General features: G+C 34.3%; 1 protein-coding gene and 2 non-coding genes across 3 annotated transcripts in view; all 3 read right to left on the bottom strand.

Moving 5' to 3' along the window:
• Positions 1 to 1,458: 1,458 nt before the first annotated feature.
• The window catches only part of LOC124635481 (ubiquitin-like protein 3), a 155,940-nt gene continuing 141,145 nt past the window's right edge, over positions 1,459 to 16,253 (bottom strand). Inside the window, exons 2-4 of the mRNA XM_047171338.1 lie at positions 11,945 to 12,053; positions 5,293 to 5,460; positions 1,459 to 3,201 (exon numbers count right to left, since the gene is read on the bottom strand). Coding sequence (XP_047027294.1) covers positions 3,137 to 3,201; positions 5,293 to 5,460; positions 11,945 to 12,053 — 342 coding nt within the window. The 3' untranslated portion in view covers positions 1,459 to 3,136. The remainder of the gene's footprint in view (positions 3,202 to 5,292; positions 5,461 to 11,944; positions 12,054 to 16,253) is intronic.
• Trnat-ugu lies at positions 5,812 to 5,884 on the bottom strand. Its single transcript has one exon. It is a non-coding gene; the product is annotated as a tRNA-Thr (tRNA).
• Trnar-acg lies at positions 14,144 to 14,216 on the bottom strand. Its single transcript has one exon. It is a non-coding gene; the product is annotated as a tRNA-Arg (tRNA).

The raw sequence follows: 16,253 nt of genomic DNA on the forward strand, positions 1-16,253 counted from the left end.
CTATTTACTAAACATTTTACACATCGAATTTTAGCAGAACATTTTCGTTGTTAGTTTTTTTTTTATTTCAGCGAGTATCACTCAGATCGTTAACTCTTCTATCAATGATGATTAATATCTCTATATTATTATACTTTTTACCAGTATTGCACGAAGGTTACGTCTCGGTGAACTCAACCGCAGAACACTTGAAAATGAAATGACAATTAATCAACATTGTTATAATTATGAATTAATATTAACAAGTATATAGATTATGTACGTACGTAAACACCTGTTATACAGTGACATCTAATATTTTATTATTATTTTATTTATTACAGACATGCGCCGGTGTGTGGTTGGCAATTTAATAGACAAAAAAGTTAATATTTACCGGCTAATTTCGAAAATTAAAATCATGAAATATTTTTGATCTATCCCTTCAACAGACAGTTTTTATGCGAAAGAAATGAGTTTGTTTTAACCTGGCCTAGTAGGCCGATACTTAAAAACTGTTATTTCTAAGAATGGCGTGAAAAAAATATCACACACTCGGCGCTTCGTAAAGATATCCACTTCAAGCTAGATTAGATTTACACTAGATTCGTCTAAATTAAAAAGTTGTCAAATATTTACACGCGTTTTGCCTCAGCTTTATTTCTCGTGAAAATTATAATTTAAAATCGCGACATGTCAATTTTCATCGTAATTTTATTTAAAACAACATTCCTACACTTTTTAAACATTCGAAATTCCTTTTTTAGACATTAGCTCATACATAAGCTAGTTTTTCTGTCAAACTTGATATATCTGATGATTTCACATAATTCGACAAATATATCTAATTAACAAATAAATATAACATTCTGAAATAATTAATTAAACTTCTTATTACTCAGTCATTCGATGTTTTATCGACAAACCACGTTAATAAATAATTGATGATTTACTCTGTACAATTCTCAACACATAAACAGTGAATTTTCAAGTTCATAAAATTTTGTGCGCATTTAATTTTGCATGATTTTTAAAACTCTATAGTTAAAATGAAGATTTAAAATCACGAGAGACAAGCTAGGCCTCAAACACTCATTGTTTTATTTAGTCAGATTATTTTATAAACTATTCTATGGAAATATTAAAAATACAGTGAAGACATCGACTATGTGGCCTAAGTATCACCTTAACGCGAACGAATAGACCTACGTTACCCGACTATACATACTTGAGATGTTTACAAAAGCAGTTTAGTTTATTTTTATATTAATTAATATTATGAGTAGTGTGCGACTCGAGCGTGAGAGAAAATGCAAATTATATGAATATCTAGAACACTCCCCATGGCAAAATGTGTACGAATAAACATAGTTGCACTTAATATTATGAATCCCAGGCGATCAAAACTTAAATATTTACCCAAAAAAGTGTTACTTAACAGACGCATGGTAACAAGCGAAATCAAATAAAAAATGCAAATTAAAATTGTATTTATTTTATTTATAAACTAGGTATTTTATACAACTTAATAACAAAATACATACATACAGTAGCTAAACAGAGCAACCAAAATATAATCATTCATACTGGCATTGAATATTTATCGAAACGACTCATATTGCTGCACTCATTCCCGGACACTTGGTCAACACGTTAGCTCGAAGTTCATCGATTGGCAAGAACCATTCAGTCGTCAATCAGTTCAGTTATCGGAATAAATGTAGCAACATGTCAACTTAGTGCTGTCAATGTATTTTTGTTTCTCTTTAATACTGTTCAAGTCTATGATATCACTGAGTACTAAGTTTCCTTCAAATGTGTCTGAACGTGTTAATAATTTTATTTGTACTATCACAAAACACTTCGCATTTTATTACGGTATGGAGAGTCCAAATGAACACAAGTTTAAAATAACTCCAAGATATTTTAAGCTTATAACAAAAATTAAGACTAAGCTGGAACAATATTGAATATCAACTCAATCCTTAAGCCAATTCATAACGAAATAATTTTATAACTAGGTACATAAGAGGCCAAATAGAGATTAAAGTAAGAAGATAGATCTGTGATGTAAAATAAAAATATAAAAAGCACTAATCGATATTTACAAAAGGAATCAGACTGTGGTAACGCTAAGACATGAGGACCGTGCCAACACGTGCTGCTATCGTAATGGAGATGTACAGACTTCATAAGCGAGACATAATATTTAAATTTTCCAAATTTACTCTAGTGCTTTATTACTAAAATTTACCACTGTCGAGTGTACCAGTCGCCGTGTCGTGTACTATACATACATATTGTTTCTCCGAGTAAACATTATGCATGGCGCGAGCACCGAACCCGGCACCACGCTCCGATACAAGCTACATCTAGCGCAGTAAATAGCATCATTTAGAATAAAACATTTAAAAACAAATCCAAATATATTGCAAGAACTTATCACAAAAAGTAATCAAAAACGTCTCCTAATCCAATTATACTATTTACAATGCAAAACAGGGTAATTTACACACTTCGTTTGTTTCACTAAATAATTTGTCATTTTTAGATAAATATCTCCATAATGTAATATAAATTTATATAATGATGGCCTAAATAATAATACTAACATTTGTAAATTAACGTGGCTAGCCGGGATAAAGTAAAATATTGATGTGAAGCCAAATACCTATTACGTCCAGGAACTATTCAAATCATAGGCTTACTTATACCGACGAACCTTATTCCATATTATCTACTAACGTTAACGTATTTGGGCAGCATGATATCTATAAAACGAGCTATAATTTACGCGGTGAGATATACAGTATCGTTTTATAAAGCTATCCGTAATGTTGTCCAAACGTGAGCGACCACGACTCACTTGCGACGTTTTCAAACGAAGCTATCGATGTGCGCCATCTTTTATAGTCTCGTTTACATTGTGCATCATTGTTTAATACTACAAAAATTGACAATAAAAGATATCAGTGAGCTACGCAAACTTTATTATTTGTAGTTAGTTCATTTAAAAACATCACAAGGGTTGTAGTGGGCGACTCGGTATCGTGGCTACACTGAACACATTGGAGTCCGTCTCCCGGCAAAGCTGTCGGCTGTCCCACTCGCGCCCACTGCCGCTCGTGTAAGTGCGTCTCCCTCACACAGGAAGCCATTACAATATGCAGCACGACGCTGAACAACAACTACTGGAGCCACCTTTACTTTTCTGCCGTTGATCTGAAAGTAAACATAAGAAACACATTAGTTTTTGAAATCACCTGATGGTCTCTGAGCTGATGACCTGATGAGAGGACTATTTTACACAGCAATTACCTACCATATTAATACCAAATCGGAACACAATTCGTAAATACTGGCTACTAATTAAGGCTACATGAGAACCTACATCTAGATAAGTGGTCCGCGGACCACTGGTGGTCCCTGGAGGCGTTCCAAGTGGTCCGCGAAGCTTGGCTTCGCGACGTTGCTATCCATCTTACTTGACCAACAGAAAAAAAATAAGGTTTGAAATGTAGCCCTTTTACGTAATTTTGGTTCTGAGTCTTAAAAAATAGTCAAAATTTCCCGCTCGCTCCGCTCGCGTATTCAGAAACTATATGCCCTCGTTTTTGCATTTGTCAACAAACAAAAAGTTAAGTACGTTTGGGATACATTTTACGTCAGTACGAGTCAGAAAAAAAATTTCGCGCTCGCTTCGCTCGCGCATTTGTGAGTAGTATTGATCCGAGAATTCAGAAGTTAGTAAAGAGAATGCAGTCACAAAAATCTAATTAAATTAAAATCTGTCGCTTTGAGTTTTTTGCTAAATAATAAAGAAATGAGTGCTAATTATAAAGAGTGCTTGTATTCTTTATCAAAGAACCCTCAATTTAGACAAACCAATGAGGTGGTCCCCGGCAAGCCAAACTTTTGGTAAAGTGGTCCCTCATGACAAAAAGGTTAAGAACCACTGATCTAGATGATTATACCCAGTGTATTTCCAAGGAGGGGTGGGCATCACGGTAACAACAACACAGACCTGCCTATCTTTTTCCTCAAATAAAGCTACAAAATAGGTCTGGAAACTAAACCTAAACCAAGACTACGAGGATACTACAAAATGTATTCGGTCGAAAATGTTATTCTAATGGTGACAATTCTTCAGGTATTGTGAGTCAACACCGATTTTGCGCTAATATTTGGTCTAAGTATTCAATCGATAGTCCTTGAGTTTAGCATTTTAGCTCATTAATAATTCAGTTCAAGGTAGGAATAACTGAAGGTTTTGACAATCCTCGTCATTTTTTATTAAGTAATTTTTAAGTTACTTAATAAAAAAATTGTATACCAACTTATATGTATTTAAAAGTTCAATGTTAAATAAATAGTGAGTGCCTGGTTAATGAATGGTTTATTTCCATCCAAAGGTTGTTTAGAACTCATCCATATTTCTTTGCACTGTAGGTACAGTCAACTTCAGGTCAGTGGTAACAGTTTTATAGGAAAATCGTACTTATTACTATTGAGTTAAGGTGCATGACAGTTACCACTGATGTGCGGTCTACCGTACCTATATTGAATTTTACTGATGGCATTTAATAAAGAATATTCTATTTTAATGTTAAGTAGTGGGTGTTGGTGTGAAATAATGTAAATTACAGGTAATGGGTAGTACAGGGTATACACAGACTTACTAAAAGGAAGGGAGGGACAGGAAAGGGTCTTTAGGTCCACCGGACTTCTGCAAAACAAGCCTTAGTTTTAATTAAAACGTTAGAATTTGCTATTTTTACAGAAAAAATGCTCTAATTACTGGACTACTAAAACGCTATATAGGTACGTTTATCTACAAATATACATAATTAAATATGTACCTATTAAGCTATATTTAACTGATAAGAAAATATGTCACGCAATTACATATATTATTTACAAAAAACATTGTTTTACATTATCAGTTTTTGGAATTTATAGACACAAAACGCAGGATAAATAAAGGTTACGGACATAAATATGGGACTTGTGAGGAAAAAGGAAGAATATTAATTTTTGAAAACATCACAAAGCTTCTCTTCTAGGTAAGTTATTAACCAAAGATCCCGATACTTTACTATACTGCAAATGAGTAGCCTCTTAAATGTAGGCAGACAATCTTGAAAGGACTTTTCATATTACTTTTTACTGTCGTTTATTTGCTAAAGATAGGATAGGATTTTTTACAAATACATAATTTGTGTAAAAAAAATCCTATCAAGATAAATTCCTACTCAAATGGATATAGATTCTTCTACACTAGTCATCTAATCTATGATCAAAATGACGTCATACCGTGTGAGTTGGGCTCCGGCAGATGTTCGCGGGGCACCAAATGCATGACCGTAGTGCGGCCCAGGGGCAGCCCCAATGCGCCCAGGGTGACCGAGCTGTGCAGAAACCGGCCCTGGTATATCAGTCGCAGGATTTCGGCGCGCGATACGCATTCCGTCGCCCAGTCCGCTGAAATGTGGTAAGGATATGTTAGATTAAGCGATTTTGAATCTTATGTGGAGGTGGTTAGAGTTGTAGAATAAAAAGTTCATAGTGGATTGCTACTTCAAAGAAAATGAAGAAAATATGATCTTTTTCTGCGGTTGAGCTCGTTATGAAAATCAGTGAAAAAATTATGTTCAGTACCTATGTATAATTTCATTTTCAGTTACATATGTTACCAATTTGTGTAGAAAAGAATAACAAGACGAAAAGGTACAACTTTGCATAAAACATTTTAAAAAATCATCCCACATGAAAAATATCATTAAAAACATGAAAATACAATGGCAGAATATATCAAAAAGTTATTTCGAAACCTGCCCCCAGAGAGATTTGAACTCTCGACCCCTGGTTTACAAGACCAGTGCTCTAACCCCTGAGCTATGGAGGCTGACGGTTGAACGGCCGTAAATGTTGATACCTATTGACGGCGCGCCGTATACACACACTACAACGAATTGTATAAACACAGATGTACATTTGTATGGCGGCTAGTAGTTTCATTCCTTCAACTAGATGGCGCTGTCCTAAATTCATCAATGCTATATTTTCATGAATTTTGTCTATACAGATGTTAAAGATCTATCTATTGTATTCCAAATGATGATTATTTACTTTAATATATTTTCTAGGTTCATAAATTGGGTCACTGTGCTAATTCGTGTAGCGGTTGTATAATAATTTAACCGTCAAATCCGTAGCGGACCCCAATCGGGGTCTAAACATCAATGTCACCGTAAGCTCGGTTTAGACCCCAATTGGGGTCTGCGAATCAGTCATACACTTTCCTAATTATTTACGCTCATATTTATTTTCTTTCCAATCAAACCACATTTGTGAGTACTAAATAAAATAACTAAATAAATTTAAATTATTTTTACGCATTCAAACCTTTCATATTTAGCATCCCGTTAGAAATATACCTTTTTAAAATCCAATCGTAATTACCGGGAATTCTGATCGAACTCGCCATGTTTGTTTACATTAGTTGTTTTTTTTAAATTTGAAGACGCATAGACAAGATGGCGACGGTGATAGAAGTTTTGCATCGAATGATCCGATTCGTTAAAATAAAGAATCGATTTAATAATTTTATATTATAATATTACTAAATTGCACTTTTGTATAGGTACTTACCATAATCTGAAAATAAATTAGGAAAAGTAAAATGACTTAATTTATTTTGAAAAAAATGCTAGAAAATCAGTGGTAGAAAATACGTTGTAGCCGGAATAAAAAAAATCTTCGGTTTTTAGGGTTTCTGAAGACGGCAAATGAAGACTTATTTATTTCTTCGGGTGTTTTATGTGCAGGATTCCTGTAGACCTGCCAAACTTAATGGCGATTCGTTACTTCCAACTTTTTAACTGAGCGGCAAAGCTATTTGACGAGAGCCGTAGTTAGGTGTAGTTATCGCAAAATTTTATGACGATTTCATTGTTTGAAAGGGCAAATAGTTCGCTGTTCATCGAAAGCTGGTCCAAGATGGAAAGATGGCCGCCGCCGACTTATTTTTAACCGACTTCCCAAAAAGCGGAGGTTCTCAATTCGACCGTTTTTTTTGTATGTTTGTTACGCGATTACTCAGCCATTTATTTATCGATTTTAATGATTCTTTTTTTGTTTGATAGCGTATACTTCCGAGGTGGTCCCGTTATCATCAGGTCAGGATCTGATGATGGAACCTTGAGAAATCGAGGGCGACTTTCGAAAGTTGCAGAAATACATAGGTTGAAATCTTATCACTCAGGTGTTTGCCTGGTAGCACTATTCAACAGTGAAGGTTTTGAGCTGAACTGATGATGGAGACCAGTGAAGTTCGAGGGAACTCGACAACTGAATATTTAAACTTTCTCGTGTTTATGCTTATATTATTCGTATTTACGAGGCCTCTGCAACAGTGAAGGAGATGGAGACGAGAGAAGTTCGGTTGTCGAGATCCCTCGCCCTTCTCTGGTCTCCATCATCAGGTCAGCTCCAAACCTTTACTGTTTCATAGTGTTATCAGACATACATCTGAGTGTCAAGTTATAACCTTATCTATGCTTACAATTTTCGAGAGTTGCCCTCGATTTCTCAAGGTTTCCATCATCAGATCCTGGACCTAATAACAAATATGGGGAATATACCCTTTCGACCAAAAACAAACATCCAAATTGAGAACCACCTCCTTTTTGGGATTCGGTTAAAAATATTTGGTGACTTTAAAATCAATCAATTATTATTATTGTTTCTCATCACCAAATAAGTACATTACTTTGGTAGTTACAAATCGCATTATATTTCAGAACAACAGGCTTACCCTCTTCATCATCATCATCATCATCAGCCTATCGCAGTCCACTGCTGGACATAGGCCTCTCCAAGTGCACGCCACTGAGATCGATTGAAGTAGGCTAAATACCTCTATGAGCAGGCTTACCCTCCGCCGAAACAAAAATCTTAGAATTGTTGAGAAATAATATAAGAATAAATTAAAATTCCGTAATAGGTAATAAAAATTCAATTAAAGTTAAAAATTATTACGAATGACGCAACACCAAAATAAATAATACATATAAAAATTTAATGCTAAAAACTTTCATAAAACTTAAATATCTTTTTTCTTAACAACAAAAACAAATTGAACCTATAATTTAAAATTAATAAATAAAATTGAAATAAGTTGCTATTAAAAAAAATATATAAAATTGGTATTCGATTATTTATAATAAATATCCGATTTAGGTATCGAATGCACACCGATGATTGAAAAAAAAAAATAAAACTCTATTCCAAACTCTACTTGTCTGTGACTTTGATCTTGTAAATATTGTTCATTTTTATTGTGTATTTTATGTGCTGATTTTTTAGTTATTGAACATAAATAAGTGCACGAAATGTATTGCAATGGATTGAAAATGTTATAAATATGACGTTTGTGTTGTGTTTGAGAAAGTGATGCGATTATTTATTGGTAAGTTTTCACCAAATTTGAAATGCCTAACTTTTCGATAGACTTAAAAACACCGTAATTATTATATTTTTCTGAATTAACTGACCCCATTTGACCTTTGCACGTTGTTGTCAAATAAGTGAGCTCTAAAGTTATAGGTAAAATACTTCTAATCAGGCATTACGGACTTAGAATTCATGTGTTGAAAGTTAGTACAAATTTTTGACTTCCATGTCGCGATTCAAAATATCCCGCCGAATCAACGGTATAGTCATATGTCAAAATCTTGTCGAGCAGAGGGGTTAATCGTATGTTGCGGGTATGAAGGCCGGATGTATTTGCTACTATTAGCAAGGTGGTGAAGCATGTAAGGCTAGGCTATCGGAAGCCAGCACGGCAGGCCACATTGTAAATCGCGTGTTTCTGAACACTAAGCGTAAGGGTGGTAAGCATGCCCAAACCATGTAGTTTGGTAGAACATAAGGTTTTTTGTGCCTTTAAACATTGTAGAACGTTGATAAATATTCCGCACACTTTTTTATGGAATACCTACTCTTACCTAATAAATTCATAATTTTCCTGACACTAATTGCAGTCATATTTTTCAGTGGTCACTTACATAAAAAAAATCTATCTTAAATTAATGTTCTGTCTAGCTAGGCCATCCTGTACCTATACTAAGCAATAAGTTTCATTCGAAAACCTGCTGTAACCCGAACATGCTAGCCAAACTAACAAGCTTGCTTCATAAATCTGCCACCAGGAGGCGCCACTATCGGCGAACGCAGAGCCGTTCGTGTTCGTGAACAAACACGAACGGCTTGCCACCGATAAATATCTACCTATCTACGTATTTACGTGCTAGATAAACTTAGACATTTTATTGAGACTTTTCCTTCGGTGGAAATCTTTTGTAGTTTTCTACGAGACACCTGGTGGTTATCTAGTGGCTTAATTTTTCGTTTGCATGCGATTTTGTCGACTGATTTGTGGTAGCGGTGGAAATTAAGTTCTTGTGGTACCTACTTACTTAAGTATCTTTATTTAAATGTCTCTTTTTAGGAGTTATTTCGGAGATAATTTTGTTACGTTCGTTTTGGTCAAGAATGAATATGTCTAGACTTTTGTGCCTGTGTAGCTAAATTTAAATAATCACGCAGGTACAATAATTTTCCTTAATAAACTGGTAGGTATTAAGCCTGTTTTTCAAAACAGGAAAATCCTTATCAAATTCTTGAGTATTAATAACAAAGTCTGACGACTCATTAATTGTTAATTTGTCAAAGCTTTTATGGAATATTTTGTTTTATAACTAGCTCATGCTCACGGCTACTCTTGCATTTTAAGAAATTTCTGATTTTCTAACTCTCAGGGGCCTCTGAACCGATAAAAATGCTTTCAGCATATAACCGACTTTCCAAACAGGAGGTTCTCAATTACGATACTTGTATTTTTTTATATTTCAATGGTTTCGACTTCCGACATGCCTATCTACAGAAGATTTTCAATTGAATTTTCGTAGAATCAATTGATTTCTTATTTAATTTCCTACTTCAGAAGTAAATGTCAGCACATTTTCCAAATTATAAGTAGGTAAGTACCTACTAACTTATCTTCTTTATGAAAAGTACGATACAAAGAAACCGAGGAACATAATAAAATTACAACATAAATATTACCATACCATAAAAAATCCGAAACATTTCAAGAACGCTACGTTTGTGTGAAAAATACTGGTTACCTATACTGGATTTATTTTTAATGGGTACCTTCTGCTTCTTTTTTAAGTATTTTAAGACACGTAAAGGTGCAATGCTAAATAAAATAGTCTTCTTGAAACAGTGAAAATATAAAACAAAGGATTTAAGCATCGCTTTAGAAGTCGGTGGTGAAATCGCTACGTTTGTGTGAAAAATACTGGTTACCTATACTGGATTTATTTTTAATGGGTACCTTCTGCTTCTTTTTTAAGTATTTTAAGACACGTAAAGGTGCAATGCTAAATAAAATAGTCTTCTTGAAACAGTGAAAATATAAAACAAAGGATTTAAGCATCGCTTTAGAAGTCGGTGGTGAAATAAACACAGCAATAATCTCGAGATTTTTTCTGTTTTTTTTTCTAAAAGTTATTTACTCCTCACTTTTCAGTGTAGCCCTAAAATCAGCCTAAGTTCGTGTATCTGCATAAGACATCTTAGTGGAAAATACTCATCGATACGAATAATTTAAGCAGAAATATGTCAGCCTAAATAACTTCTACTATATGAATCTGAGCCTGACAGTTGTTGAACAGGATATAGCTTAGCAAAAGCTTTTACGTAAGGAAGTTTACGTCACAGTGACCATAGATACGTCATAAAAATAATAACTTGCGTCATTAAACGCTGCGACATTTTCAGCAATCCTCATAAAGGTCATAATAAAGCTACTTAATTAATAAAATACTAGTTGATAACTTATTTGTCTAGACATCACTTTGTTGTATGAATATTAATATTAGTGTCTGTCATAGCAAGGTCGAATGTTTTGAAGCATTTCTAATTTGAAACTAAGTTTAAATATCGTGGTTGTGTTATGTTCGCAGTTTCAAAACTTATGCTGTTTGTAAGAAAAACAAAATCATTATTATGTACTTACTGCCCATTCTATCGCAAACATACGTTTATTCCTACAATAGTTTTCATTTCTCATTGCCATACTTTTATCCATAGTAAAACATCACTCAGATATAAATTTTCCTCCAAAGTCATATGACAACACTTTTATTTACAATTCAAAGTGAAAACTGAAAAACAAGGCCTTTACCGTCTTAACTTTATCTTAAAAAGTACTTTGTATATTTATTTACTAGATGTGGAAAGTTACAAATATCTATTTATTATGTGTCACTCAAGTAAGCCTTATTTCGTCAAAAAAAAAAGATTGGTAGATATCTTTAAGGAGAGAATAAAGAACTTTATCACCGTGCGAATTATTTCCCCAAGGATGCGGGTGCAACCGAGGGAAACACTTATATACCGTCAAACTGTAAATACCGTCAGTTGAGACTGTACAAAGCCCAAGGGAATTATGAACTAAAGAGACACAAATTGATTTGATTCAAAAGTAATTTCACAGTTGAGTTCACAGATAGAAATGTACCGAATTCCGCAGCTGTGGTTCAACTATTGTACAATAGTTAATGGATTAATTCGCAATTTACATACTAATCTTGTGAAGATTTTAAAGGAAATTCGGGGGAATATTTTGAGCTTGTTTCCGAAGGCTGTGGTTTCCAAAGTAATTTCGCCTGTAGCTCTAATATTAGCTCCCAGACAATAATTATGTAGAAATAGCTAAATGTTTGATCTTCTTCATAAAACATAGCAATTCTTCCACATACACAAAAAAAATATTCTTTATAAAAATATTATGAATCCACAAAATTGCATCCGTTCCTGGATATTGCGACTAATTTCCGATGACATAGTGTAAGCATTCCGCAATGTGGACTGTCTAATATAATGGACAAATTACCTTCAGGCCAGTTGTCGTAAACATGTATCGCGATATCGCCTGCTGAGTCCACGGGACTGAACACGAACTCCTTCGTCTTGCCCGACACCAGAATTAACCGAAGATTTATCTGAAAATACAGGAAAACACATTTTAATATTGTTAGTAAAAAAACATTTCACAAAAACATCATTACGGAGATCAAAGAGGCATAAAGTTAAAGAGCATTTAATTCTGGGCATTAAATGCATCAAGTACAAAATTATTTTCAACAAATTAAGTTTTTTTTGCTAATTCGACGTAACAAAAAACTGCATTATTAGACACGAATGCAATAAAACAAAATTCTGGTTACTTTTTTACAGCAAATTACTTCGTTTCATCGGGTAATTACCACTATGAGTAAGCAAAACGATTTTACAAATAATTTATCAATCACAATTAGCGATAGGTAATTAAACTGTCACAGAGCAATTACGGCATTCTATAAATGTGAATGTTATTACACCTTCGTACGATGCTGGCCTGCATACCACGAGGGAATGGAGACCGTAAAATAAACTTCAGTTAACATTCAACATGTATTTATAACTAGAATACTGAGCACAAAGAACAGTTCAAATAAACAGAATTTGCTTACATGTGGACTACATTTTCAATTTCAGACATATTTGCTTTTTGAATGCAGAAAATTTATAGCACTTCATATAAAACTCAAAAGGCCTTGACCTAAAATTGGGTGCAGACAACCTTAATACATATCTTTATGAGGAAGCTAAAAGGCCGTATTGTATTTAGGTCAAGGATATATAAAATCGATTGACTTGGTCGTATGAGACAGTAAAGAACTTAAATCCGAAGTCATGATGGTTCAGTAGTAGTAGTAGCTTAGAAGTAAACTGGATCAATATACTGAAGGAACTAGGTAGTATCGTTTAAGCCTTGGATAAAAGACTTAGGATGAAACTGCTTAGGATGAATATACAAGCTGTTGATTTGCATCCGTGCCATATTCAAGGAGGTAATTATGCTAATGATTCTCGACCCAAATCAATAAAAAAATTGGTACGTAATTTTTTTTCTTTAATTTTTTTTCGGAATTCCGTAAATGTCATCTAGCCTTATTTAAACTTGGCGCGTGTGTTAATGGCCTTAAAACCGTGCTGCGCCCTCACACAAACGCAAACACAAAGCATACGCAACGATCACTCATAAATTTCATTCATAAAATTGGATTACTTCGGAAATACCACGACTTTACAATGACAAAAAAAGCAGTGCATATTAGTTATTTCCCATCTACTGTAATTCCAATCGATTATTTACGTATTGTATGTCCTCCTCCTGAACTATGGCACAAATGCAAATCAACACCTTGTATAAACGACAGAGGATATCAAATCATATGTAAATGTGTTGTTTTTTTTTAACCATTATTCTGCCTATGTGACGTTAATATCTATAAGAAAGAGAAAATAAATAAAGAACCCCTTTAAGTTCGTTTAAAGAGAAAATAAATAAAGAACCCCTTTAAGTTCGTTTAAAGGGGTTCTTTCTTTATTTATTTTCTCTCAGATTTCAATTTTTTTTTTTTCTCTCCATCTAAAATAAGCTATCCTCATGCAGTTTGCATAACAAATAACATATTGGCATACAGGCAATCTATGGTTCGATTATGTCCATAATATAGCCTTCTTTAATGGAAAATTCAAAAGAAAGACAACTTGATTTTCTATAAGGCCAGTTATCTCATGTGAAAATTAACATAGCAAAGCTTCAAAACGAGGTTTATTTAGTTTGAGCAGTTCATCGTTGTCACATTAATATGTATGGAAATGTGTTAAGCGGGGAATGCCTTGTTTTGTCTATGGGATGCGTTGGCGCCTAAATACATGCTAAATGAGTCATGTACGAATATGTATTGATAAGTTTGAAGGTTTCATTTAATAGTTTTGTATGTGAAAATAAAAAGTCAGTTGAGGATAGTTTTATGTAAAATACATATGTAGTTTCCTTTTTATTAACCCAAGGTTTGCGCTTTAGAAGTATAAATTTATTCTTCAACCATTCAAATTGTACTAGACATCAGTTTTCTTTAGATAAGGAAAATTAAGAGTTTAAAATCATTTAATAACTATCTAATCCTTTACTACTATTAAACTAACGTGTACTATTATTTAATAGAAAATAAATAAAATACAACCCAAAAAGATACACGTGCGACCCTGCCAGGATTCGAACCTGGAATCTTCTGATCCGTAGTCAGACGCGTTATCCGTTGCGCCACAGGGCCAGTGAGACACGTATCAGAAAAAGGCATTGGTAAGACGGTCACTAGTTAGTAATGGATTCCTTGAGGGTCATGAAATTAATAAATTAACTGGCTTTCATTTTTCCCCAGGAATTACTTTCTATTTGGTAGATACCTAAAGGCGAACAAGGCCGTTTTCACCTAAGCAATGAACTAAAATAAAATTAATGGGTGTGCGGCGACCCTTCTATAGAAATATAACATGTTAACGAATAAGGCGCACTTTGTTCGTAGCCGGGCTTGCTCGCAAGGGACCCAGGGTCTTGCGGCCGCCATATTTCATTTTTCCCGCCATCCGGGGGAGTCATCCGCCATTTTCATTCTTGCATCAAAACGTACGAACTTTTTAGATTTTCCTTTGTGTTTTTGTATTGGATATTTCAAGGAAATCTGGCGTGGCGTAATTTCATGTATATTTATGTATGTAATAGCCAGTCGGTCTAGGTATTGGTACAAAATTAAATATTAATATTTTTGCTAAGTGTGAATTACTAAATGGACAAGGTCGGGACGGGTTTGTTAAAGTGAATAGATTTCCGTCATTCCTTTAGTTTTGAAGGACATTGTTATACTTTTAATTTAAAAATTTAAAGTACTAATATTAACAGGTTTCGTGCAGCCACAAGCAAAAATATATTTCACGAATATCATGTACATTCAAAAGTGTACCGTGGCCGATTCCACAACAGTTAGTTTCATCGAGGTCATTGTCGGAAAAGCTTTATAACATACTAAAAATTTATGATACGCTCGCATCGGGGTCAAGCGATTTTGAAAAACGGTCTCTTTCACCCGGATCCTTGCCAGCGATGAAGATTCTTCGCGAATATTGCTCGAAGGGGAATTTCATGGGGTTCCTAGTGTTTTCCTATGGGGTCGGTGTTATTTATCGTTTGTATTGTTCAAACAGGCATTTTTAGGGAGTCGCGTTGTGCTTTCTTGTTTTTGCTCCACCTACTTTATTTTATGATGAGCAAATGGAGGGAGCCTGTGCGTGAATTACTTATTGATTCTATTACGCGTGAATGATTGAGTGGATAACGCAATATGAAGTTTCATTGTATGTATATACTTCTCGTCTGTATAGGGTGCTTTGAATATAAATGTAAGCACAATTGAACAATACGTATTTAAGGAAACGACGTCGTAAAAGACGAAAGAGGTGTGTATTTAAGAGTATATGACACGTGACGTCACAGCCGTTAGCGGCGATAATGTCGCGATTTGCGCCATAGACAATAAGCTGGCAGTTGCAAGTTTTATGGTTCGGTCCGCAATGCGGGGTGACGCCAGTGTACGGAACCAACCAGTAAGCCGCTTCCGCTGCATACAACTGCATGCCGACATAATTGATTACTCAGCTATAATAACTGCTTCAGCAGCTAATAGGTAACATCGCATGACTTTCAATTCAAATGGTAGTTAAAAAACAATGGAGTTTTTGCTGTTAGCTTACTTGAAGTTTTACTAGAACATTGTATTAAATATCCTAGATCACAGAAAACCAAGCAAGGTAAAGAATATCATATTATTAATACATTCAGAACAAAAAGGTGTGTAACCAAAGTACGGTATTCGTGTAAAGTTGTCGAGTGGGAGCCATATTAAATTTTCGCGGTTCCGCCATGACGTGGCGTCGCATCCACGCCTTTCAAATTAAACTTAACGGAGCTCAGTTTCACAAACTATACCAGATTGTTTTACACTTTAAATAGCTTCTGAGTAATGTTAAACATGGTTCCACTAAATCATTCATAATAATGTGTTATACAAATTAAAATTAAAACCACTGGCTTCCAAACTCATCTTGGAAACAAAACAGTTTACAAAAATATATGCGAATTTGTAAACGATGTAAAAAATATGAACGAAGTTGATGATTTGCCAGATTTATTAATAAAGGAATGAACTACGTCAGATATTAAATACAAAAATATGAATTTAGTAGCGGGCTTACCCGAAATATCTGCCCTTCAAATATTTCGAACGTTCGAACTAGGTTTAAAGTAAACTAAAGAA

This window comes from Helicoverpa zea, chromosome 13, assembly GCF_022581195.2.
Source record: "Helicoverpa zea isolate HzStark_Cry1AcR chromosome 13, ilHelZeax1.1, whole genome shotgun sequence".
NCBI classification, from domain to species: Eukaryota; Metazoa; Arthropoda; class Insecta; order Lepidoptera; family Noctuidae; genus Helicoverpa; species Helicoverpa zea.